This window comes from Zalophus californianus, chromosome 4 (genome assembly GCF_009762305.2).
Source record: "Zalophus californianus isolate mZalCal1 chromosome 4, mZalCal1.pri.v2, whole genome shotgun sequence".
In the NCBI taxonomy this organism is placed as follows: domain Eukaryota; kingdom Metazoa; phylum Chordata; class Mammalia; order Carnivora; family Otariidae; genus Zalophus; species Zalophus californianus.
This window is the reverse complement of record NC_045598.1, coordinates 15,006,718-15,033,867: the sequence shown is the minus strand read 5'-3', so window position 1 is coordinate 15,033,867 and position 27,150 is coordinate 15,006,718. Positions and strand designations below refer to the sequence as shown.

The 27,150-nt window shown below is 49.9% G+C and overlaps 1 protein-coding gene across 1 annotated transcript; it reads right to left on the bottom strand.

The window, feature by feature from the left end:
* Positions 1-1,809: 1,809 nt before the first annotated feature.
* On the bottom strand, positions 1,810-25,507 carry CDA (cytidine deaminase). Its single transcript, XM_027568968.2, has 4 exons — positions 25,280-25,507; positions 13,244-13,355; positions 7,625-7,682; positions 1,810-4,812 (listed from the first exon to the last, which is right to left on the bottom strand). Exons 1-4 carry the CDS (start codon positions 25,431-25,433, stop codon positions 4,696-4,698), a joined length of 441 nt encoding a protein of 146 aa, XP_027424769.1. The 5' UTR covers positions 25,434-25,507; the 3' UTR covers positions 1,810-4,695.
* Positions 25,508-27,150: the final 1,643 nt, after the last annotated feature.

Below are 27,150 nucleotides of genomic sequence, written 5' to 3'. Positions count from 1 at the left end.
GCTCAGTCGGTTAAGCGGCTGCCTTCGGCTCAGGTCATGATCTCAGGGTCCTGGGATTGAGTTCCGCATCTCCCTGCTCAGTGGGGAGCCTGCTTCTCCCTCTCCCTCTGCTTGTGCTCTCTCTGTCAAATAAATAAAATCTTAAGGAAAAAAAAAAGAATCCTGAGGGGCGCCTGAGTGGCTCAGTCGTTAAGTGTCTGCCTTCAGCTCAGGTCATGATCCCAGGGTCCTGGGATCGAGTCCCACATCAGGCTACCTGCTCAGCGGGAAGCCTGTTCTCCCTCTCCCACTCCCGCTGCTTGTGCTCCTGCTCTCGCTATCTCTGTCAAATAAATAAATAAAATCTTAAAAAAAAAAAAAAAAGAATGTCAAATAGCTCACTGCCCACCTCCACCCCCGCCCCCACCTCCCCCAGCAGGACAAACTACTGCATTTGCTCTGTAGCATTTGCATTACAGGATGGCTAACTGAATTTCTTTTCTATGGCTTCTTTGTTTATATACCCTTTCCATTCTTTTTTTAGTTAAAAATTATTTTAAATAAAAGTAATATGAGTATCTAGTTTAGAAAACACTAATGGTATATATGGATAGGCTCATCATGAAAAACAGCAATCTTCTGTTCCAACTCCCTGGAAGCCCAGAGTCAATGATACTTCACTATTTTAGTATTTCTCCTATAGTTTCCTTCAGCTCTCTAGTATCTCCTGATTTGGAAGGGTGAGCTATTTAAAGCGCAAAGATGACCATGTCACACCCCGTGCCTGAAACAGGTGGCTGCCCTTCACAATAAGGTCAACCCCTCACCAGGGCCAGGCCTGCTTCCTGACCCTCCCGCCATTCTTGCCTATGTTTTTTTTTTTCTTTTCCTTCTCCTCAAGCCGCTTCTATTTTTACAACTTTAGAGTGACGTGCCTTTGTGTGGTCCCCTCCCCTTGACTGTGGGCTAGACCTTAGTGGCTTGCCCTTAAGGAATAGAATTCGGCCAAAGTGATGGGATGTCACCTTTGTGGTTGGGTTACAAAGAGTCTTGTTCACTCTCTCCTGCTGTCTTGCCCACTTTTTCTGTGGGAAGGCAGCTGCTGTGTTGTAAGCTGCCCTGCAGAGAGGCCCATGTAGCAACGAGTAGTAACAGCAGCTGTCCATAGGAACTGGGTCCTGCAACACGGCATGAGTGTGCTTTGAAGTGGACCATTCCCCAGTCAAGCCTTCAAGTGGGACCACAGCCCCAGCTGACATCTTAACTACAGCCTTGTACGAGACCTTGAGCCAGGTGACCCCGCTCTGCCCAGAGTCCTGACCTACAGAAACTGTGACATAATAAATTTTGGTTGTCCTAAGCTGCTAAATTTTGGCATAATTTGTTACATGGCGATAGGTAGGTAATGCAATTATTATGCCCTATTTTTTCCTGCTCAGTCATCGAGGTTTTAATCCCCCCTCCCCTTAATTTTCCCTTGCCCTACCCCTCAAAAACAATGTTAGCAGATTGGATGTTCCTTCCATGCTTGTTTCTGTGCCCGTGATCATAGACAAAATATTAAGCATGTTCAAGAGACTGGGCCATTCCATTATTTATTCCTCAACAGCACTTTCTAGCCTCATTTCTAACATAGGCACCCAAAGTACCCCTAGTGCCTGCCAATTATAGTTGTGCTTTCCTCCCTGCTAAAAGGAAATCCTGAAATCTTCTATTTTACCTAAGAAATTAGCAGTGGCTGGCAAGAGCAGCAGAAACATACATGCTTCTATTTTTTTCCTTGGGAATCTGGGACTCTGCTTTAGAGCCCTAAAAAACAGACAGCTCTGAACAACACAGCACGTGCTACTCTGAAATTATAGGCCCTCAGAACAGGGGACACAGAATTAAAACATTTTTTGTTTTATTTTAAACAAACATGCCTTCCTCTCTCTAGCCAAATGAGTACTGTTCTTGCAAGCGGACATTGTTCAAATAATTCTGGGATCTTTGAGGATTGCCTTCCCCAGTCTGTTTCCACAAAGCATAAGGACACTGGGCTTGGTGCCTCAGGTAGTCCTCATTCTTTGCCCCTCCCCGAGCTCTGTTCCCTAGTGCGATGACCCTTCTCGGGGTCTAGCTGCAACACCCCTCCTCAGCGTAGCCTTCCCATTCAGGCAAGCTCCACTCCTGCCACTTTCCTCCCAGAGCGCTGTCTTCCCCTCGGTGACACTTGTCATGAAGTACTATAATCTTCAGATCTCATTTTCCCACGGGTAGACTGAGGGCTCTGTGTGGGCAGGAATTTTACCTGTCTTATTCACTGCTGTGTTCTCAGGGTCTGGCCCCAGCCTAGAACACAGTAGGCATCAGATCAATAACTGTTAAAGGAATGGATAGATGGGCTTGTTGGTAAAAATCAAATCACATCCTCCAAGGCCCAACATTTGTCACCTTTAATAAAAGTAATGACTGATTTTATCAAAAGAGCTTACTGAGGGTCCACCACTGGGCTCATGATTTCATTCAATCTGCACAACAATTCTATGGGGTGGACACTATCATCTCCTTGTCTTGTAGATGAGGAAATTGAGTCTCAGAGTAATCAAACAACTTGCCCAAAGCCACACAGTTAGGAGGCTGTCTGAAGGTTGAAACCCATTGTGCTCTCTCATTTTTTTTCTTGTTAAGTTTTTAAAAACGTTTTGGAAATTTAGAAAATTCAGATACATACAAAGAAAACAAATACGAATTGAGATTCCCATCGACCAGAATTTTAAGTGATGTTAATTAACATCTTGGTGCATTTTCTTTCAAGCTTTTTCTTTCCCCATCCCACTTCATTGAGAACCCCATCGACCATTTCTAAAGAAAGGCAGAGTCGACTTTTGTGCTGTGCAGCAATGCTTGGGACCACCTTCCTTCCTGCCTCCCAAGATGGCGGCAGGGAGGTCTGGGTGTATTGTGGAAAAGCCAGACAGCAACAGCTACGTGTGCTCTGGATCTGAGTAGAAAGGACTCACAGGGAAGGGGTGACTTACCTGTCCACTTCCTGTGTCCCCAGCAACTTGCTTGCCTAGGAAAGAGGAAATCTATGCTCTCTTTTTACCCCAACCAGTGAGGCTGGTCCCAAGGCCAACTTCCAGGGAGGACACCCAAAGCCATCGGCTCCTTTTAGAGGGCCAGCCTGGCTCCTTCCCTTATTCAGTCCTCACCTTCCTAATTGTGTGTGTGTGTGTGTGTGTGTGTGTGTGAGAGAGAGAGAGGCAGAAAGACAGACAGACAGATGGACCATGTTTGATAACCAATGCATCAATGAGACTGTCCCCTTCCTGACTCTCCTCACACCCTAGAAGGCAGCATGGCACCTCCACTGTGCCCACCTTGCACTTCGTACTTGCCTGGATCACAGTGTGTATTTCTGTGCACTTGACCTGTTTACACCTCTCTTCTTGTCAGACTGTGAGTTAGTTCCTCAAGGGCAGAGACTATTTCTTATACATCTTTCACTTTGCAGTATTTGCCATGTAAAAGATATAAAGGCAGCCAAACATCAGCTACAGGAGAATGGGAAAAAAAAAAAACAAAAACAAAAAACCATTTGGAATCAAACAGACCTGATTCCAATTCCAGCTCTGCTGCATCTTAGCTGTGTGACCTTGGGCAAGTGACTTTACCTCTCTGAGCTTCGATTTGCTCATTGGTAAAATGAGGACAATGTACTTCGAGCTTGATGAGTGAGGATTCATGTAAGGCTTCATATGTGTTACACACCTTAGCACAGCTCATGGCAAAAATCATGCAGTTTCTAGACCACAGTGGGAGTTCTGAGACCTGGGTTCGGGTCTGAGCTTTGCCACAGTCCTAGAGCAAGTCACTCAACCTCTCTGAAGTCCAGTGCCCTCATCTGTAAGAAGGGGGAGATACCCACTTCACTGAGCTGCTGGGCACTTTAAATAAAAAGAATCCACGCGAAAGTACTCAGCACACGGTCGGTCTTCAGAGATACATTTTTACCCTGTCTAGACAAACTCCTGCCTTTCCCCTTTCTTTATACTTGGGAATCTCTCAGATACAACTGTGGAGAGGTGGACAGCGTCCGGTGCTCAGGTCTACCCTGAGCCCAAAACAAACTCCAGAAATGGCCATTGGCAGTTTGGCCCCACCCAGAGGGGCCTCCCATCCGCAGGAGCAAGACACCTAAAAACTCAGTTCTCCATACCAAAGGGTACGCAGTTCCACTTTCTCCTAGCAGAAAGTGTCCAGGTCTTTCTATAAAGACAAATCACCCCGTCATTCTTAGAGTTGTGAACAATAATAGAGACAGAGCAAAATGAACACTCCCAAATCCGGGTGTTCTGTGATGTCTATAATTAGAAAAGTTGCTCAGAACAGGATAGAACCTTGGGAAGGCTGATGGGGAAGCGGTCCAGACTTGGCTGGAATTTTATGGAGGGCCTGCAGGAAGGAAAGGAAGGGATGGGTGCTCCTGTCCCGGGAAGGACAAGGTGGGCTGCCAGGAGGGATGATGGCCCAGGACGGAATGAAACCCTTTATCACTTCAGTGAAGATCGCCGTGCTCGAGTGTAATTTGGAAAAGCCATCTCTGCCAGCCCTGCCCGTTTGGCAGATGTCCCCAGGTCTGTGAGAACATCTTCGTGAAGTTCTCCGGGCAGCTGTCCCCTTAAGCACACGTGGAAACTCAGGCTCTTCCATGCAGTGGGCCTTTTCCGACCTTCACTGGATCTTATGCCAGCCTAAGGATCCGAAGGGGGCAGGAAGCAGCTCCAGGACTGTCCTGACAACATACGTGCCATCCGGCTTGGTCATGTAGACAGACCAGTTGGTGCCAAACTAGAAGAGAAGCAAAGCCAGTGTGAGGGAGGCAGTGTGACAGAGGAGTTAGGAATGACCTGGATTTGAGTCTGGCTCTGTCTAATGGTCCTCTCCGTGCCTCAGTTTGCTCATCTGTGAAGTGGGGATGGCAATAACCATACCTGGCCCAGCGAGCTTGCGGACAGAGCCAATACAAGAACGCCCGTCGAGCAATTAGCACAGTGCTCAGCACTTTGTGAAAGGGCAGTAAGCGCTCTCTTCTGTGATGAGACTCACCCGGGGCTTTATAGGAACAGTGTCTAACCCCCAGGGCCAGACCTCCTCCTACTGTGACAAAAACAACTAAAACGCTGCTTCCTTCCAGTACCTCCTCCACTCTTCCCAAGCACGAGCAAGTGCACGCCCGCCTCACTACACACCACGTATTGCCCATGCATGATTTTATTCCCTGCCCTTTGAGATACATGCTATCATTACCCCCATTTTAGGCTTAAGAGGGCAAAGCCAGCAAAAAAGAAATTTTAGCCCAAATCTGTCTCCCTGTTTTTCTCTTCCACTCTCAGGAGCTAAAACTTGCTTGGTGTTTGATCTTGGGCAAATGATTCGACTCTCTGGGGCTCAGTGTCTTGAAGTGTGAAATGACTTTAGAAGAGTGTACCAGGCAGCAAGACAGCTGTGCGTGATGCAGAGCCCCAGAGCTGGAGTCAGCAAACCCGGGTTCTGCCCCGCCATGTGTTGTGATGGACAGAAGGCACCTGTACGCAGTGCCTGGCACATAGCAGGTGCTCAGTTAATGGAAGCCGTTCTGACTGACTGGTGCTGACCGCTCAGGTTTGCAGCTGCTGGCCTTCCACGCTTCTGTCTGAATCACCACATTATTACCGGGCACGATCAGCCTCTGGATTTTTTTTTGTTTTTTGGTTTTTTTAAATTAATGCTTTAAGGAAGGAGATTTTTCTGCTTGGCAGACTCTGCCTGAGGATATGGATGAAATCTGAGTGGTGGTGAGTCTGAGTGCCACGTCCCCAGCCCCCAAGCTTCATGTCTCGTTATTTGCCTTTTGGTTCCAGTTTTGCCTCTCCCTCCTTCAGCTTTTTCATTCACCTTCTCTCATTTGCCAATATCTGATCTCTTTGGGGAAAACAGCAATGAGCAATTGGCCCAAGCTGAGGCCTCCGGAGCCAGGGAGTTGGCACCCTGATGTGGTTTCCTCACTTGGCCTTGGACATGACAAGGTGCTGGGCAGCCATTTCTGCCCCTCTAACTCGAGATGAGCCCATACTGTGAATTCAGTGCCTTTATGGTGGCATGTGCATCTAACTGGGGAACCGCGTTCTGCTATAACTGTGTCTCGTTTGCAGGCCTGGCAAGAAGCAGAAAAACAATGGAGCTGTCTGCATGTTCCGCAGATGCTTTGAAACCCCAGGGCACAAAAGCAAAGGAAAGGACTCCCCCGCTCCCCCGGATGTAAACAATGCCAAAAGCAGAAGCCTCCAGGAAACCAGCCGCTCCTATTCTGCAAAGCACCATTATATCTCCTCTAGGGCTGAAGAGACTCGGTCTCATTTCTAGACCCATAAAGGCAGGGAAGCGGCCATGAGGAGCAGTCAGCCTGAACTGACCATGAACCCCAGCTCGCCACTATCTGGCTGCTTGTCCTTCGGCAGTTCATTTTACTTCTCTGGGAAGTGGGGGTAACGACCCCCCACTTCCCTGGTAGGCTGGGGTGGAGATGAAATGAGATACCGTATTTAGAAGAGCTGATGATGTCATATTGAAGCTCAAGGGCCTGTGGGACTCTCCAGGCTGGTGGCTTTAACCTTTTGGGGACTCTGGAGGACACAGACCTCTTAGTCTGTGAAAGCTGACACTCCCCTCCCCAAAATGTACATACATGCACAAAACACTTACCACCGAGTCCAGATTAAGAACTCATTGAAGCCGCTTTTCACCATTTTTAAGGGTACAATTCAGCTCGCTTTGTTCTTGGAACACAATGTACCCTCTGTCCCACGGCCTATAAGGCCCTGTCCTGTCATTTCTCCCCCTTAGTCACTGTGTTCTAGCCTCTTTGGCCCTCTTACGACTTAATCAAACTCACCAAGGGTATGGGCATTAAACATGCCGGTCCCTTTGCCTGGAAATCTCCTCTAGACCTTTGTCTGCCTCATTTTTTATTATTTATATCTCTGCTCCAATGTCATCCTCAAAGCCAGGCTCTTCCTGACCACCTAAAGCAGTGGTTGGTAAACTGTTTTTCTGTAAAGGGCCAGGTAGGAACTATTTTCGGCTCTTCAGGCCACAGGGCTTCGTTATAACTGTTCAGTGCTGCTGTCCTAGGGCCAAAGCGGCTATAGACAAAATGTGAAAGAATGGGCATGGCTGTGTGCCAATAAAGCTTTATTTACAAAAGTAAGGGGGTGCAGCTGGATTTGCCCTAGACCAAAGTTTGCTGACCTCTGACTCCTTTTTCTGCACTCTTTTCTCCATAGCCCTCAGCACTCCCCAAAACTCTATTTTGCTCCTTGTTTGTTGTCTGTCTCTTGTACTAGACTGTGAACTATGAGAACAAGGCCTGGCTTGTCTGTTCACTGCTGTCTCCCCAGAGCTAGCTCAGTGCTCAGCACACAGTAGACACTCACTCCAGTAGCTGTCGTATGAAAGAATAATTTCTAGTGATTCATGCAAGCTTGGGCAGGCTTAGATGTCAGCCAATGGGGCACGCAGGACAGTAGCTATGTGTCCTGGCTGGCAGCCTGGGTTTGCTCCCATGGCCTGGGATGGCAGGGAGGCACCTGGTTTACCTTTTCCAGAAAGGCAAGGTACTTACCTCTCTCATGACTTGCCTGCAGGCTCCGCAGGGTGAGATAAAGTCATCTTGCAGGTCACTGTGGAGACAGAACATCGGACATGATCAGTCTCTCCTGGGGCATGAGGACAGTTGCTGAGATTCAGGCCCTGAGTCCCTGCCCAGTTCCAAATGAAGTCAAACCCCACCAGGCAGTTTCCGATTCACAGACACATGGTGTCACAGAGGCTCAGAAGAAACCCAAGGTGGCTCTCCACACTTCCAAGGGGCAAGGCCACGGGGAGGCGTGTCGTTTTCATCAGTGTGTTCGGGAAATGTTTAGGGAGCACTTACTGTCACCCACATTCCGGGGATACATACGTTAAGAGCAATATGTCTCTGGCCTTCAGGAGTTTGCTCAGCCCAGTGGACAAGTAGACAACTAGATGAGTTATCATTTTAAACAAAATGCGATTAGAAAGTACAGTATGAGGAGACAATCCCTGACTGAGGAACAAAAGAGAGTATTTTGTGGAGGAGATGGCATTTGGTCCTGTCCTTGGAGGACGCGTAGAGTTCCTAAGTCACCATTAGTGAGCAGCTACTGTGTGCCAAGATCTGTACCAGGCACACGATATCCATTATTTCTTTGAATTCTCAGTGCAACCTGAGTGTCAGAATGACCATTTTATCTGCAAGAAAACAGCTTCAGTGAAATGAAGTCACTAACAGAGGTGCCAGACTGAAGCCCCGTGTTTTTTCTGTGCTGCAGGCAAGGGAAATAGTATGTGCAAAGGCCCTGTGGCATGAAAAAATAAGACCTGTGAGTCAAAGAGAAAAACGGGCTCCTTGCATCTGAGAAGTCTAGAGAAGAGATGCTTACAGCCAAGGGTTTGCCTCTCAGAATGGAGGCACCCACAGGCAGTCCTCCAGCTTTGAGCAGGATGAGGGGATGGTGCTCAAAGAAGGTGAATTTAACAGTAGGAACCACCGGGGGGCGCCTGGGTGCCTCAGTCATTAAGCGTATGCCTTCGGCTCAGGTCATGATCCCAGGGTCCTGGGATCGAGCCCCGCATCCAGCTCCCTGCTCCGTGGGAAGCCTGCTTCTCCCTCTCACACTCCCCCTGCTTGTGTTTCCTCTCTCGCTGTGTCTCTCTCTGTCAAATAAATAAATAAAATCTTTAAAAAAAACCAACAGTAGGAACCACCAAGCCTGCTGGAGCACCAGCAGTTATGCCCACTGCCACCGTCGTCCTTGCTCTTCTAGACCCACAGCTCTGGGAGATCTCTGCAAGAACACAGGACTTCAACTCTGGTTTTTGGTCAGCTCCTCGTTTTGCTAAGCATGTGTGACTTTAACCAAGTCACTTTAACCCATCCAATGCGTACTTCTTTGCCTGTAAAATGTAGGGAATCATGTCACCGACTTTGCAGGAATGTTAGACGATAAAATGAGGTAAAGTGTGCAAAGGGCTTTGTAAACTTTAGAGTGTTAGACACATATCACTACTGCCTATATACTACTGGGCACTTGTTCCTTCACACAAACCAGCCCGGTCTTGATTTTAATACCTCATCATATATAGATTTATTGCATATAACTTATACATAATAATTTAAAATTAACTTATCATATATATGTTGGCAATGATTATCATATTATTCAATATGTGCCTGGAAGGTTCCAGGCATCCTGCAAAGCACTTAAATGAATTATCTCATTTTCATTGACAAATATTTATTGGTGCATTATGCCAGGCACTGTTGGTGCTGGGGATACAGCAATGAGCAAAACAGACAAAACTCATTGCACTCAGGAGTTTTTGACTAGTGAGAGGAGCCAGATAATCAACCAACCAACCAACCAACCAACCAACCAACCAACCAACCAACGATGCATCAAGTGGAGATAGACTCAGATGGTATGAATTGCATAAAGCTGCTGAGGGGAGAGACAGTGATGGTGTGTTATTTTATTGAATCCTCATAACTCCCTTTTATATGTGGGGTTCCAAAGAAAGGTTCTGCTCCATGGAAAGGTGGGTCCTTTCTGAGCATGCTCCCAGCTTCAGAACAAAAGCCCACAGGGACGTGAGAGGGTGGGGACCTGTGCCCTAGGATGCACACTGAGCCAAATTAACCCGTATGATTACCAGGTGACAGGTGTTGTAGCCAGAGCCTTTCATAAGCTCTTTGGAGGCTGGATTCTGTGTTATTTTTTACCTTTTTCTACACATGTTGACCCATGCCAGGCAGGCATGGGAAAGGAGCAACAAAGACCAATCAGAGAATCTCTGCCTTCAGGGATCTACTGTCTGGAAGGGGAGATGAAGTCTGCATGTTAATGCTCCAATACAGGCAGGCTGTGGTTAAGACCATGGAAGAGGGTTGGGGGCACCTAAGTGGTTCAGTCGGTTAAGTGTCTGACTCCTGATTTGGGCTCAGGGATCGAGCCCCATGTCGGATTCCACACTCATTGGGTAGTCTGCTTCAGATTCTCCCCCTCTCCTTCTCCCTCTCCCTCCGCCTCACCCCCCCAAATAAATAAATAAATAAATCTTTACCAAAAAAAAAAAAAAAAAACAAGGACCATGGTAGAGGTGCTCTGAGTGAAATTCAACCTCCCTTCCATGACCTATAAGGCCCTGTATATCTGGCCCCTGCCAAGCTCGCCACTTCCTCTCTCAATCTTGTGATATGCATGGCCAACTGTCCAAAGGACAGTTCCCTGGACAAGGTGACCTGCATTAGGGTCTTCAAGGGGGTGGGGTGAACATGCATTCCACCGGGAAGCTGGATTTGGCTCAGGCTTCAAAAGTCACAAGAAATCCCTTCCAGGCCGCATAGCCTGATGACAGTGCTGGTTTACCCGTACATTGCACTTCTCTGTGCCAGGCACCGCGCTAAGGACCTTAGGGGCATGAACTCATTTAATCCCCTAACAACCCCATAAGGTAGGGGCTCTTATCATCCTCATGTCATAGGTTGTGAAAGATGACATGACCTGCCCAAGGTCACAGAGCTACTAAGTGACAGGACCAGGATCTGAACCCAGGATCTGTGGACTCTGCCTTTGGTAGTTTTGCAATTTGCAAAAGTAATAGGGATAAGGTGAAAACAATAGTTTTAATTTGTCGCATACTCTGAGCCATGACCTGTATAGAAATCACTTCCTGCATCCTCACAACAGCCCAGAGGGTAGGTGTTACTCTCCTCCGAGCTATGGACGAAAAGCCGAGCTCAGATCCTCGGGCAATGGCGGCGCAGGATTTGAAACCAGGCCTCACTAACCCTGGAGCCAGGGTTTTTAACCATTACTCAACCTTCCCACCGAGAGTAAGAATCAAAAGCTTCGGAGAAGACGCATCCCAGAACACGCTGGGTGCAGCAGGACATCTACCTCTCCTGCCTTGTGCTGGGACCGATAGTTTCTGTGCTCTGTGCTCTGAGCTGATTCTGCTCACACGCTGGGACCATCCTCATCGGACCAATGGGCTGGAAACCGATCGCCTTTGATGCCTACACTGCCCCCCCCACCCAGGACAAGCTTAGCTCCCCATTAGCAAAACCCCATCCTGGGCTCCACACTCTGCATCCTGGAGATCTCGAAGGGGCTCTCTGAAACTGTTCCCACCCATCAGTGTTAACAAGGGAGCTGGCACTTTTCACTCCTCCTGTAAACCCACCTCCTAATTTAACAAGTCATTAGTGCAGTAATGGCTGTCTTGCTAGCCAGGGACTCTGGTGCAGGCTGGACCCCTGGAGCAGAGCAGTCGGCTGCTAGAAAAATGCAGGTTTTATGTAAATAAGGACATTTGCTAATCATCGCTAGCAATACCCAGTTCTTCTTAAAAGCAGATAATGACCAGGAGAAAAAGCCTTTCATTTAGAACATTCTAAACAGAGCAAAGCTACCATGCCATTATCTTTTTGTTGACTTTGGCCTCTTTTTCACCCAGAATATTATTTTCTTGGATCAGCTTTGTATTTGAATTATTTCCCCCTGCCCCACTTTTAAATTAAGTGTAATCCACATCCTGGGCTCTGCTCATCTGCACAAAATGTTCTCAGCATGGCCTCATTTATTCCTCCCGAAGCCGAAGGGGAGCCAGGACAGACCCTGGTGACAAGGGAGGGCTCTGGGAAGCTGGGCCCTTCTCCGTCAGCGCCCCTTGGCTCCAGTCGCTCAGGAAAATAGCCCTCAATAACCTGGTCCACTTTGGGACCAGACTGAGGCAAAGTTTAGGATCTTTAAAGAAATGCTTCTATCACCCAGCCCCCGCAGGGCGTTGTGCTAGGTCAGGTCCCTGAATTACTGCTACCTGTATTTCTGCCCGCAAGGCCCTGCAGCACCACCATGAGGGAGAGGCAGTGCGCTCCCCATCCGTAACCCAGGCACCCGGAGGTCCTGAAAGAGCAATGCTTTGTCAGCCATGCAGTGGCTCGCTGGGTAGATGAAAACATTTCCCGTGGCATTCTCCCTGCACCATTAATCTGCTAAGAAAACTCTCTCTCAGGGGTGCCTGAGGGTCTTCGTGGGTTAGGCATCCTGGAAACTTGATTTTGGCTCAGGTCATGATCTCAGGGTCGTGAGATCGAGCCCTGCATGGGGCTTCATGCTCAGCAGGAAGTCTGCTTGAGATTCTCTCTCCCTCTTCCTCTGTCCCTCCCCCAACTCACACTCTCTCTATCTCTCAAATAAATAAATAAATAAATAATAAAATCTTTAAAAATAATAAAAGAGAACTCTCTCTCAGACAATGCAAAGGTACACACAAGAGCAATTCACCATTAAATCGGACGCGTAACAGGGTCCAAATTAGTAAAAGAGCCCGTTCACATGCTCAAATCCCGACGCCACTGAGCCTGGGTCCAGGGCCAACAGGAACTCAGTGAGCGTCCTGTGAGGTTCCACATGTGGGAACTTGGATATTTATGTTGGGGCAGGCAGAGAGAGTTGATGCTTTTGTTCAGCCAGGACCCAGCCTGGAATCTGATTAGTGTGAACCGTAACCCAGGTTTACCTGGTTGTCACCCCACCAGCTTGTCTTTATAGCCGGCTTCTTGGCACTTAAGAGGTGGGCGATGCCAAGTGTAGTAGTCACCTCTCACAGTGAGGAATCCCGAGGCAGCTCAATGAGAGTGGGGAAGGGTGTTTGATTTCCTGGCACAGCATGGTGTCGTAGAATGAGCCCAGAGTGAGACTCCAGAGATCTAGGTTGGTAAGCTTTGCCATGAATTCCCAGGGAAGTTGTTCAACCTTCCTGGGCCTCAGTTTCTTCATCTGTAAAATGGGGTAGTGCCCAGGGAGTCTATGCCAGGTGATTTTTAGGTGCCCCCAGCTTTAGGTGCCTATGCTGCCTTTCCGTTGTATCTTATGGGCATCCTGTCGTAGTTTGTGCTGTTGTTAGAACCAAAATCACACCTGCCCTTGAGTTAGAGGTGCCTTGGTTGTTGACCTGCTCTGTGGGCTCAGTGAGGGTCAAGTCCATTTCTGATTTGTCTCTTTTCCTCAGCACTCAGCCAAGCCCGACAGTGCCTGGCACACAGGAAGTACAGAATAAATGTGTTAGGTGAATGAACAGATGAATAACACATGTGGTGAGTGTTGGCTGAACAGATGGCTGAATACAGCTGCAAGCTGCCTTCCCCACCCCTTACCTGGAGATAGCAATTGCCCTGAACTCTCTGTGTCCTTCTGAGATGGCCTTCTGGATCGCGGTCCGCTCCGCACAGACGCCCAGAGGGTAGCAGATGTTCTCTACGTTGCACCCTGAGAAGAGAGGAGAATCCAGTGGTATTTCCAGCAGAATCACATCCCGTGGCAGGTGTTGAGGAAGAGGCTTGCCCCATTCCAGCACAGGGAGGACCCTGTCACTCAGAGAGGGCAATTTGCCAGGAAGCACTGGGAGACTCCATGACCCACTGCTGCTGTGGCCCTTCCCAAAACTCCCACCGTTGTCACTCACCCAATGCCTCTGTCTTGAAGCACAGCCTGGGAGCAGGGGCAGCAGAGCAGACCAGATGAACTCAGCCCCCTCTCCCCAGCAAAGGCCAAGGGCCAAGGGAGATGCCGAGGCTTAAGAGGATGGGCAGAGCCCCCCAGCCTGGATCTAAGAGACAGAAGGTTCAACGACTGGGCCTGGGCAAAATTTTCGGTGGTGTTTACCAGCTATCAGAGTTCAACTGAATTCTATCTGAGTCGTGTTGCAAAACAACTGTCAAAACCAACAAACTAACAAACAAGAACTCCCAAGCTTTGCAAAAGGTGTCTGTGATTGTGCAAGCCTTCAGGCAATCCCAGCCCTCCAATGGGAGGTGGGCTGCTATGGTGGCATAGCCCACAGTCAGGGAGTCCTCCTCAGTGTCCCTCCCAGGAACGTCCCTGGGGGACAATGGGCAAAGTCTGTGCCCAGGACACAAAACACTGGCATAGCCAGATTGGCTAAGCAACTCCATCTTCAGGGGGGTAATCGCCACAGAAGGTGCGATTCCCCCTTCCTGTTGGGATATGGTCTGCGTCACTCTTCATAGCTTGCCTTTCTCCTTGAGGCAGAGATATCAATTGTTCTCCAGGATTTATTTTCTCTCTCTCTCTCTCTCTCTCTCTTTTTAAAGATTTTATTTATTTATTAGAGAGAGCTTCCTTAAAAAAAATTTTTTTTGTTAGAGAGAGTACACGCAATTGGGGGGGAGGGGCAGAGGGCGAAAGAGAAGCAGACTCCCCGCTGAGCAGGGGGCCCGACGTGGGGCTCAATCTCAGGACCTGGAGATCATGACCTGAAGGCAGACCCTTAACCGACTGAGCCACCCAGGTGCCCCTCTCCTTCTTCCTTTATTTTTTTATTTTTTTTAAAGATTTTATTTATTTATTTGACAGAGAGAGAGAGAGCGAGAGCGAGAGCAGGAACACAAGCAGGAGGAGTGGGAGAGGGAGAAGCAGGCTTCCCGCCGAGCGGGCAGCCCGATGTGGGACTCGATCCCAGGACCCTGGGATCATGACCTGAGCCAAAGGCAGACGCTTAACGACTGAGCCACCCAGGCACCCTCCTTCTTCCTTTAATACAAGTGACCCCTATTCCAATATGACTGCTTACATGGCTGCTCAGCTAGAGACCCTATTTCCTAGATTCCCCTGTAGCACAGAAGTTTTGGTCAGCGGGATGTGGCCCAAAGTGAGGTGGGAAACTTCTGGATCACATTTTTGGTAAAGAGATGGATTGCCCTTTGCTCCTTTTCTTTTACACTCTGCAGGCTGGGATGAGGTGGGGCAGCTCTGGCTGCGTAGTTTATGGTCATGGGGATGGAGAAGCAACAAGATAGAAAGCACCTGGGACCCTGGTCGAACTCATGCAGCAGAGTCGAGTGGCCTATTCGCCCTGGCACAACTGCCTACTCTGAGTTGTTATGTGAGAATAAAAGAGAATTCTGTCATGTTGGAGTCATTGTATTTTGGGATTTTTGTTACAGCAGCTTAACCTAGACCTAACTAATAGAGAAACTGGTACCGAGAGTGAAATGCAGCTTTGACAAAAAAACATCGAAAATACATGGCCTTGGGATGCCTGGGTGGCTCAGTCAGTTAAGTGTCTGCCTTCAGCTCAGGTCATGATCCCAGGGTCCTGGGATCATGGGATCGAGTCCCGCGTCGGGCTCCTTGCTCAGCAGGAGCCTGCTTCTCCCTCTGCCTACTTCTCCCTTTACCTACCGCTCCCCCTGCTTGTGCTTTCTCTCTCTTGCTATCTGACAAATAAATAAATAAAATCTTAAAAAATAGTAATAAAATAAAATACATGGCCTTGGCTTAGCAGTTGGGCAACGTCAGTGGGAAAACACAGACATGGCCCTGTGGAAAGCTGATGGCCCTTGTTACTCTGTGGCAGATTATTTGGTAAAGCTCCATCCTGCAATAACCTGGGAAGCAGAGGGGCCCCTGGGTGGCTCAGTCGGTTAAGCGTCTGCTTTCAGCTCAGGTCACGATCCCAAGGTCCTGGGATCAAGCCCCACATGGGGCTCCTTGCTCAGCAGGGAGCCTGCTTCTCCCCTGCCTGCCACTCCCCCTGCTTGGGCTTGCTCTCTCCTTCTCTCTCTGTGTGTCAAATAAATAAATAAAATCTTAAAAAAACAAAAACAAAAACAAAACAACCTGGGAAGCAGATTGCGCTACCTACCATTAGGATTTTCGAACTGGCAATGGGAATCAGCCCCCAGGGGAAGATCTGATGAAGGGTGATTACCTTCTCACTCAGGCTACTGTTCTGGGGCCTCAAGGTGGCCACCACTGAAATGATGCAGCAGGGATGGGCCAGGCAGGGAAGCCTGGTTGCTAAAGGAGGGGAGTTGTCAGGCTTAAGAACTATGACAAAGCACATAAAGCAAATAAACCAGAAGGTTTCTAAGTTTTTCACAGAATTGGCTAGCCAGAGAAGCCAAAAGTCTGGTCTGTAAAATCCTGTGATTGTTTAATCCCGAAAGAAACCCCTGGGTCCCCAAAACCCCACCGTCAGAAATGAGCTGAGAGAGCTATGTGCCCCCAAGGAGGGGCATTCTCCCCAAAAGCCACTTCAGATGTGTGGCCGAGGTTAGGATAGTCAAGGAAGAAGCTCCCAGAGGGCAAAGCCTGGGGCGCCTGTAGAGAGTGGACAGGGGGTTACCCGCAGAGCAGAAAGGGAAGACAGAGTGTGTACCAGGGAGTCCTCACAGTTCTTGCCCGGCAGGATGGATAACTGCACGGACTGGCAGCCGCTGTGTGTTCCCTGTTCTTCCCTTTTCCTACCAGGAGATTTGATGATGGTTATTCTTTCCTACTCTTTCCTGCTCCTATTCCACACTGAATATTGTGGGAGTGAGTGGGAACTGGGGAATGGGTGATTACTTTTTAGACTCCGGCCCACCAGTCCAGCAGGACCACATCTGCACCTCAGGAAGGAGACTGAACAGCCCCGATATCCCACTCTCAGAGCGGGATGCAGTGATTGGGTGGGACTTTGGGTTGCCTCTCTTAAGAAGGTGGAAAGTGGGTCCTATGTGTGGAAAGAAGGATGTACACAGATACTTACAGGCCACAGGCGGTCCTGTGGCAAAGACCAACTGCTCCCAGGGTTCACTGTCCGAACAGAAGCCACTGGAATTGAGTGGGGCATGTGACTACCCAAGCAAGAGACATTTCCCAGCCTCCCTGGAAGCTTCCTGTAGTCTTGTAGTTTTAACCAATAAGATACAAGTGGAAGTGATGGGTGCAAGTTCCAGATGACATTTTTATGGGGCCATTGCTTGCTCCCCACTTCATCTTTCCCTTTCCCAGGGGCTGGAACATGGATGTGATGACGCGTGCTGGTTTTGCAGTCAAATGCTCTACCCCTGAGCTATACCCCCGACGTGTGCTGGTTTTGAACACGTGGATGTGTACACCACTCTAGAGATGGCAGGACATCAAGACAGAAGGAATCTGATCTCCTGAACAGCCTTGTAGAACACAGCAGAGCAGGACAGTCCATACGCCCAGGACTCCAGCCCATCCCTGGTCTGTTAGAGGAGAGAAGAAAGCAGCCATCTTGTTCGGGTCACTGTGTTTCTATTTGTCTCATCACCTGAGACTGTTCCTTATCTATGGCACTGCTTTTTTTTTTTTAATGTAATTATGCAGGATTTGGTTCCTACTGTAGTCAAATTTGGAAATTGTTTGGTCATTATTTCCTCATGTATTTTCCCCACAGAATTTTCTGTCAGTGCATTATTTACATGGACACATTAGGAGGGCTTCAGTTAATCATTTGATCCGTTAATTATCATCATGGTTCTCAAGATCATAGGCATTCATGTCCAACAGATGGAGAGAAATGGATGTCACAGACGGCCGGCAACACCCGCAGCCCCCCCCCCCCCACGCAGTTCAAATGGGAGCTGCCATTTTGTCTCACATGACCTTTTTATTGGTCTAAGGATAAGTGCCTGACCCACACTGGGCTGATCAGAGTTGAGCACCTAACTCACTGGGCCAATCAGAGCCAGGTACCTTACCTACACTGAGCCAGTCAGAGTTCTCTATGCAGGAACTTCAGTTCCTCTAGGAGACTGAGAGTGTGGGGTTGGGCCTGGCTGCTGGCCTGGTTTCCATTCGTTATAGAGGAGACCATTAGGGGAAATGGACGCTCAGAAGAATGGATGGGAGATGAGGTGAGAGATGGCCAGAAAAAAAAAGAGTCTGGCCTCATGCACTGCCCCTGAGGCCCAGGTACACACCATCTCTTCCCACAATTTTAAGAGCCAATACGCCCTCCCTTTGTCTAAAATAGTTTGCATGCCTACCTATCATTTACAACCACACAGAAGTCAGTACAGTTGGGATATGGGACAAGGAGCGACCAGGGAGTTGCAGCCCTGAAAGTAATGGTTGACATTTATTGCACACCAAGTGTTTTTGACTTTGGCCAAGCATTTGTTTGCATTCACATGTGAGTCACTAGAACCAGGTAACTGGGCCTCTCTCGGGGTCAGTGAAAGTTAAATAAATGAATCCGGCTCTCTTGCTCTCCACCAGTCTCCCCAGCCAAGTTCCTGGTGCCCGCCTGAAATGACTTCTTCTAAACATGTCCTTGCCTGCCCTGCCCACCTTTGCTGACTCTGGCCTGGCTTCATTTGACTTCTGCCTCTCCCAGAGTAAGATCCTTGCTTGCCTTATTCCCCCCACTTCGTTCCCTGTCTGGCAACCATCCCAGCCCTGCCTCGTCCCTGACTCAGAGGCACTCTCCCTGTTAAAGGTGATTCACATAAATCTTGGGTTTTGCAGAAGGCTCCCCCCTCAGGACAACTGCCTGTGTCTGCATTTCAAGTTCAGAATGGCCTCATATAGAGAAATCTTCCTTAACCGTGTCTAAAAATTTCAAAGGGCCAGTTAAGGAAGAGAGATTGTTTTAGAAGAGAGCCCACTCTCAGAGCCCACTGCTCAGATGGGGCTTTGCAGAAAGAGCCCCAAGTTTCTGTTCTGCCCTGGGACCCTTTGCCCTACTGGCTCTAAGAATTTGGGAAAGAGACTAAAACCTCCTCGAGGCTCAGTCTCATCCTTTATAAAGTGAAAGCCTTAGCACGTCCCTCAGAGGACTCTGGTGAGGGTGAGTCGAGATCACGCACGTGGAGTGATTAGCACACAGCCCTGCACGGAGCCAGTGCTCAGCAGTGGCCAGCCGCTGTTATCAAGTGCACAAAAGTCAAGGTTTGGGTGGTGGGAATAAAATAAGATGAAATCTGAGAGAGACAAACCGTAAGAGACTCTTAAATCTAGGGCACACACGGAAGGTGGCTGGAGGGGTGCCGGGTGGGGGATGGTGTAACTGGGGGATGGGCATGAAGGAGGGCACGTGATGCAATGAGCTCTGGGTGTTCTATGCAACCGATGAATCACTGAACTCTACCGCTGAAACTAAAAATACACTGTATGTTAATTAAGTTTAAATAAAATTTTTAAAAAATAAGGAAAACAAGGTTTTGGTGGTGGTAGGCCTGTGTGACTGAGCACCTACTCCTTCTAGACAAGGTGTGACAGTGGCCCCGATTTTGTCCTTCAGACACTTTGAAGTGGTCCCAACCTGCCTACCTCTTGGACTTCATCTCCTTTGGCTCTCCAGGCCCACTGGCTTTCTAGCTGTTCTCCCAGGATGCCAAGCACGCTCCTGCTATATGGCCTTTGCACTGGCTGTTCCCACCGCCTGCAACTCTTTTCCCCTGTGTGCATATGGTTCACCCTACTCCTGTCTCTGCTCAGATGCTCCCTCCTCAGAGAAGCCTGCCGTGGTCACCCTAGCTCAACTTTTGCCTCCCCATTTATCCTGCTTTAATTTTCATCACCACGCTTAACACTTTCCTGAAGAAATGTCTTTATTGTCTCATTCCCCCATCACAGGGTAACTTCCTGAGGGCAGGGACTCTGCTGCAGGACGCCCTGGGGCCTGGAACAATGAGGCCAGCCAGGCTCTCAGTTACTTTTTATCCAATGAGTGGAATTTCCCATTTCGGTGCTAGATTTCTGAGATACAAAGGAATAACTTCACTGGAGGTCTCTAGCAAGTTCAAGTGGAATTTCCTAGTCTTATTAAAAAAGAGAAAAAAAGAGGAAGAAAGCCCTTAGCCATACTGTGATCCTCAAAGTCCAGAAAATTTTGTTTTGCTTCCTTCAGCTCAGAAAACAGGCCGTCATCCATCCAGGCAAACCAACGCCATTCCCCATGTTGCCTTCGCTTGCTCTGAAACCGCCCCCCGCCCCCCGCCCCCCACACACATGCACGAGCTGGTATGGTATCAAGTTAGGGATCCAGAACCGTAAGGTATTACTAACGGCTTTCTTTTATCCTTTTCTTTCATTGTTTTTCTTTAACCTGCCTGCCACTCCATCTGTATTATGTCGTTGACCCCTTTAACAACTCTGTAGGGCAGAGACTACTATGACCCCATTTTAGAGACGATAAAAGCTGAGGCTGCTGGCAGGGAGCCTGGACTCACATCCTGACCTGTCACGTGCAAAGGATTGTCCTTTTTCTCTATGGCATTTCAGTGAGGACATGTTTTAGAGGTGGTTTGGTGCTTACGGCACGGCGAGGGTCAGAGGTTATCAAGCTGTCAGCAAGGAAGGAAGTTCACAAGGAGGTGATGGGGGCCTGACCGCCCAGAGAAAAGAGCGATGCTCGAAAGCACCGGGCCTACTCTGTCCTGGGGGATTGTAGTACAGTTAGAGCGGTCCTTCTCACGCACCCTGTGGGCGTCAACATCTTCTGGACGGCTTCTTTAAAGGGATTTCTGAGCCCTACCCCTGGAATTTCTACTTCAGTAGGCCTGGGTCAGACCCCACGAATTCGCATTTCTTGCAAGTTCTCAGGAGGTGCCGAGGCCACAGGTCTGGGACCATATTTGAGAATCCCTGAACCTGGGGGCGCCTGGGTGGCTCAGATGGTTAAGCGTCTGCCTTCGGCTCAGGTCATGATCCCAGGGTCCTGGGATCGAGCCCCGCATCGGGCTCCCTGCTCCGCGGGAAGCCTGCTTCTCCCTCTCCCACTCCCCCTGCCTGTGTTCCCTCTCTCGCTGTGTCTCTCTCTGTCAAATAAATAAATAAAATCTTTAAAAAAAAAAAAAAAAAGAGAATCCCTGAACCAAAGAAATGTCATGGTCATGTGCTTGAAGAAATAACTACACTTTTTCCGCGTTCCTACCTCCCTACCCACTGCACACGCAACACACTGTGACACATATGAATCATATTCGAACTCAACTACAGCGTCCAGGGGTTTTAGTGAAGCTCATCTTTGTAAGGAGCTGCTTTTGAGTGACAGTGGAGGGGACTGGTGGATGAGCCTGGGGGTGGGAGGACAGGGTGTGGTGGGTGTAAGGAAGGCTGTAAGGACAGGAAGCCAGTTAGAGCTGCCTGCTTGGACTCACCTGCAGGTGCTTTGGGGAGGGGGGTTGGTGGCTTGAAGAGTGGTCCTGGAGGAGAAGGGGAGCCCAGGGAGGGAATCGCGAGGCCAGGGGCTGGTCTGGGGGAAGACAATGAAGGATCAGATTTAAAGGTCAAAGCAAGACAAGCTGGATTCAGCAATTAACCAGGACATCTTTAAGTGTCTTTTTAGAAATGCGGTTTGTTCCTCCCAGAATTCATTACAGCTGATCCAGTAAAGTGGCTTTTCCCCTAAATGGTGAGGGAGCATACAGAACGCTGAAGTCCCTCTACGGAGAGGGGGTGAGGCAGATAGACCACCGACCCAAGGACAAATTTGACCATCCAGGTGGTGCCAGCAAAGAGTGGTCTCCATGACTCTCCTCCACCACCTCCCATCTGGCATTGCACAAACCCTGGCTGCCCTGGGCTACCCCACTTCCCCTGCCGAACCCCCTGCTGCCCTATCTTTTCTGTGTCCCCGCCTCCCTCTCCCTCTGCAGCTCTTTCTTCCCCGGTGGACTCCTCCTCTCCCCGACAGCTCTCCAGCAGCAATCACAGAAGGTAACGGTCGGGATGAATCACCATCTGGTGGCCCATCCTCGAGGGACGCAAGACCCTGGCCAGGGTCAAGGGGATATGATCATTATTACAAGACCGTGACAGCGAGGCTGTCAGACTTGCTTTTGAACTGAATGGGGCACCAGCTGCCCCCGAGGAGGGAAACTCCACAGAGGCTGGTCTTTGGTGCAGCTGGAGAAAGTCACAGAACTGGGCAGACCTGTCTCGCACCAAACTACAAACTCACAGTGTCTGAATTCAGCTGCGCCCTCTCTGCCTCCTTATCGTCTCTAATTCACCCCATGATGCCCTGTTAGCTTTCCTCTGACTGTTCTAGGTCCCCTCCTCCCCCAGCCCTGCCTTACTACCCTCTGTCCTCCCTTCCCATCTACAGGAGATCCAGGGATTCTGGTAGATGCCTTCCATTCGTCCCCCTCTCCCAGCACACTCTCCCTGCCCCCCTCTGCACGTGCACCCTGTGGCAAGGGGCAGTAGAAAAAGCATGGCCTCAGTTAACTCATTTGTAGAGTGTGTGTTTGGCTTTTGCCCATACTCCTTCTTAGGGTAACAGACCCCTCCCCACCCCACCCTGGGAACAATGTGTGTGTGACTCAGCTGGACCAATCATACTACTCTATCGTGACAACAGTGATTGGCTCAGGGATGTGCATGTGATTGGAGATGGACCAATCAGGGTCCTTCTCCAGAATTTTTCCATCTTTAGCTAGTAGAGGAGTTCTTGTCTCTCTGCTTTTGAGGCTGTTAAGAATGTGAACCAGAGGCTGCCTGCACTCATGTTCCCTGATACCCGGAGAAAGCCCATCTGTAGGATGAGAGAAAGAAACACACACCCAGAAGGATAAAGAAGGGCATGGTGACATCTGAGTTCCTGGATCCCGCTGTCCCTGAGTTAAGATCTACCCTTGCCCATTACGGTTCTGATTGGTTTCTGTCATTTACAACTGAAAGTGCTCTGACCAATGCAGGGGACACTCATTGTCTCCCTTCATGTGGGGGCTGTGAGATTACAAGAGATCTTCCATACCAAGTGCTTAGCGAATGATCAATCACTAAGTGGATGATCAATCCACTGTGGCTATTGGTCCCTGACCACGATGTCCTCAGCACCATCCAGCTCTGCCTTCAGCTCCCCACCTTGACGAGTGCCTCCTCATTCCCCTGGCTGAAGATCTAGAACCACATTCCTTTCCTTCATTCCAGTACTGCTCACCCCAAGCCCAGTCCACCTGTCCCATACGGTTTCTCTCAGGTCTTTCTTTCCTCACTGTTCCACCTGCCACTGTTCTAGTCCAAGTCACTCGTTCATGTGTTCAACAAACTCTAATTGAGGACGTATTACAGGCTGGGCAACGTGCCGGCCCTGCAGATGGGTCGGCAAACAAGACAGACATCCTCCCCCTGAGACTCTTTCCTCTGTCTTGGAACTCCCTGAGTACCTGTCAGACCAATTGCCCTTGAATTCGATTTTCATGTTACTCTTCTTTTTAATAACGTTCCTGGTTCCCTGCCTTTCTACCTCATCAAATCTCAATGTCAATGCTTGGCCTTCACAAGTCCTCCACAATCTGCCTCCACATAGTAATAATATAATAAAACCATTAATAGTAGAAAGAGAAGCTCCCACCATTTATGGCATCCTTCCTGTGGGCAGAAACTGTGCTACTCATTTTATAGGCATGAGCTCACATTCCACTGCCGATCAGCACAGGCAACAACCATCAGGAAGGACCCTGGTGCCATGTCGGGCTTAGGCAAACCAATTCTATTCACAGCCATTCAGAAAGGTGGGTGCATGATCCTCAGTTTACAGATGTGTAAGACACATTAGGATGAAGGGTCATGGCCAGGGTCACACAGCTGATAAAACAGCAGCACCAGGATTCAAACCCAGGAGACTCTTAAGTCCAGAGCCTTCACCCCATCCCAGAGGGCCTCCCTAAATCCCCACTGCACAACCAGATTCTTCCTTGCAATTTAAATAGGCCACACTCCTGCTCACCTCATTCATTCACATCTACAGTCATCGGTTGAGGCTTCCCTTTCAAACCATGACCTGTGTAAGAGGAGGGACCTCTGCTGGGGGCAGAGACTGCGTCATTCATGCTCTCACTGTGATATCCCTGGTACTTGGCACGTTACCTAGGACGTCATGGTGCTCAGCAAATATTTGTTGAATGAATGAATCCATGCAAGGAGGAATTGGAAAGAGCCAACGGCTGATTCAACACTCAAGCCCCTGGAACCCCAGAAGAGTGTGGGCTGCAATGTTGTTTGTGGGGGTGGTTAATGTTTAAGGGTCATCTGAGCCACCAGGCCAGGCCTGAATTCCCACAAGACACACAGTCTTGGATTAGCTACGGAGTAGCTGACCTGGAGTCAGGGGAACTCTGGGTCCGCATCTCAGCTCTGTGATCTTGGGCACTTAGCTTCTGTGAGCCTCAGTTTTCTTCCCTGTGATATCAAACTGCCTTGAGGGGTTATAAGGGTTAATGGATAACATCCTTCACTATTCTTCCACATACTAGCACTCACTCAAGGTTCCTTCTCCTGCTGAAAGGGGTTTAAGACCCAGGGGACTCGTGAAACGGGACTGAACCTCCAAGACAAGAGGTAACATGATCAGCAAGGACAGCCCAGGGGCACCATACAAGGGGAGGATCCCCAGCCGGACTCACGGAGGAGCAGAGGTGGGGGCGAGTGGCTCACAACTGGCCTCAGGCTACTGGAGGTCACCGATTAGATGTCCAGTGCGAACCTCTGTCTCTTTAAATAGCTGCCACTGCCAAGTAGAGGCGGATTCTGGGCGGCAGGGCTGGGTGTCCCCATCTGTCCCCCTGTGCCAATTCTCATCTGCCCTCCCAGTGGTGGGGAGGGGCAAGTGGCTTCCCTGCCACTTCCTCACCAAGTTCCCCACTGTTTTGAATGAGAATGCTTCTTAGCTTAGCACAAACAAGTCTGAACTTTTGTTCAAGTGAGCTTTTCTAGAAAACCAACAAGCCAAAGAAAAGGAGCTTAGGAACAGATTAGTGCTGACTCCAGTTCCCACCAGCCCGTTCCCACCCTCCCCATGCCAGCACTCACTGCTGATCACCCAAACTTCTCTCAGCTTCTCTCCTCCAGGATCCTCTGCAAGGTCGGAATCCGCGGACAAGTCACCGGCCGATGGCCGTGGGTTCCTCAATTTCTTTCCTCGCCCCGGTAGGTGATCGGAAGAATGCAGGGTTTGGGGGACCCCAGCCCTGGGTTCCACCACCAGCGCCCCGTGTGACCTTGAGCAACCCGTGTCACCTCTCTGGGCCTCAGTTTCTTTATTGAAAAATGGGCCTAACACGGAGGTGAGTGAGTGAGAGGTAAGGACTTGCTAATGAAACCTGTGGAAGCCTTCGCAGGGGGCCACGCGGAGGGGGGCTCACAAAGTATCAGCCGTGTCCCTCCTAACTTTGAGTTATGGCCTACCCACCTCTGGCTTCCCAGTCCTCTAAGAATTAAAAAGTCGCCGCACCTGAGCAGCACCTGCATCCCCACGGTCCGGGACAGCAGGCAGGGCGGGGGCGGGGTGTGTGTGCCAGCGTTACCGGGGTGGCCCAGCCACGAGCGGCCAGAGCTGCCCTCTGCTCTGCCGCCTCCCGCCCGTCCTCCTGCGACCTCCCGCCGGGGGGCTGCGATCGAGGGGGACGGGGGGGGGGGGCCCTTACCGGAGAAGATCCTCCCGTCCCGAGTGAGGATCGCGGCCCCCACGGGGAAGTGACTGTAGGGGCAGTAGGCGGACTTCTTGGCCTCCCGGCAGGAGAGCAACAACCGCTGGACGAGCTCGGGCTCCAGGGCGCTGGCGGGACGCTCATGGGCCATGTCGGTTCCCCGGGGCTGCGGACGCGCAGAATCCAGCTCCCTGCCGGGCCCCAGCCCAGCCCGACCCCGTAGCGTCTCCCCCGGGGTGTGTCCCTGCGGGGCGCTGGGCGGGACCGGGAGATGCGTCTCCCGCCCCCCATCCCCCGCCCCGCCCCGCAGGCTGCGATTAGAGGGTGGTGTGGGGCCCAGTGTGGAAGGATGCCAATGTGCCCACGTGTGCTCACCCTCTCCCCCGGGGACCACTCTCGCTGCTGACACACTGAGGGCTGAGTGGTCAGGGCATGGATGCGCCTGTGTAAGGGGCGACTGTGGACACACGCTCCTCAGGGAAGAGGCTGCTGGGGGCGGGGGTCAGGGTGAGGTCTGGGGAGTCCAAGCTCCAAGGGTTGAAATGCCCCCCAGTTTGTTGAATGTCTCTCTCCTTCACTGGGGGTTGTGATGAGGCTGAAAGGGCAGAGCTGGGGCAGCCACTCTGGCTTCCTCAGGCAGAGAGTGTGAGACAAAGCGGTAAGACCAAGTTGCTTCTTTATTTTCACCCATTCTCCTTCTGACTCCTGTCTTAGCCCATAATTAATTAATTAATGAATTTAAGATTTTATTTATTTATTTGACAGAGAGAGACACAGTGAGAGAGGGAACACAAGCAGGGGGAGTGGGTGAGGGAGAAACAGGCTTCCCGCTGAGCAGGGAGCCCAATGCGGGGCTCGATCCCAGGACCCTGGGATGAAGGCAGACACTTAACGACTGAGCCACCCAGGCGCACCTTAGCCCAGAATTTAAATGTATCTCAGTTGGAGGGAAACTCTGAGGTGGTCTACTCAGTCTTCCTCATTTTTTTTGTTGGCAAAATAAACATTGGTCTGGTGGCCAAAGAAATGGGTTTGCATATTGGCAGCACCACTTTCCACATGTACAACCACTGGCCAGTTCTTTGACCTTTGTGAGCTAGTTTCCTCATCGCCACAGTGACGATAGTGACCATCTCTGTTCTACTTCTTTGGATTATAGAAGAGCTTGAACTTTGAAGTTTAGTAGACCCTAGTTGGAATTCCAGTTCTTCCATTTATTAGCCATGTGACCTTAGGAAATTAATAACCCCCTGTCTCTGCAGCCTCAGGTTCCTCATCTGTAAAGTGGGTGCACTAAGAGTATCTTGCAGAGTTGACATGAGGATCGAATGAGATAATGTGTGTACAGTGAGCATGGTTAGAGGGTCCTGTGACATCACGACTGGAGCACTCCTTGTGACTTCATGCAGACTGGGTTATTGTCATAAAGCGACTTGGCCGAGATCGCATAAGAAAGGCAGAACACCAGATAGAGTGTCCAGAGGTGTCCAAATGTCCGCAGACCCCCAGCAAGCAGGATGAATCAGCAGCTTCTCCGAGGGCTTAGATGGAGGGTGGGACAGGGAAGTGGGGAAGGTGGAGGAGGGGGAGACAATGAGGCAGCAAATCCATATCCTCCATGCTGACATCTCGGGCAAAACCCATGCAGCCCAGCATCTTTGTGTCCTTTAGCCTGGAGCTCTCACCACGTAGAGATACAGGCAAACACCCAGCTGGGCAAAGTCTGCCTCATTTACCTCTCCCCTCCTCTGCCTTCTTCCCTTCAGATTCTCCCCACCCCCTTTCTACACATCCAGCCCTCAGAGAAGCAGCTGGTTCCTTCCTGCCTGCTGGTGCAATTGTCTTCTGGTTCTACACACTTGGCATCG

Coding starts and splice junctions, on each gene's coding strand:
- CDA (XM_027568968.2), bottom strand. CDS start 25,433: ATGGCCCATGAGCGTCCCGCCAGCGCCCTGGAGCCCGAGCTCGTCCAG. Junction 13,356..25,279: donor GGACGGGAGGATCTTCTCCG/GTAAGGGCCCCC, acceptor CTCTCTTCTCAG/GGTGCAACGTAGAGAACATC. Junction 4,813..7,624: donor GCAGGCAAGTCATGAGAGAG/GTAAGTACCTTG, acceptor CTTCTCTTCTAG/TTTGGCACCAACTGGTCTGT.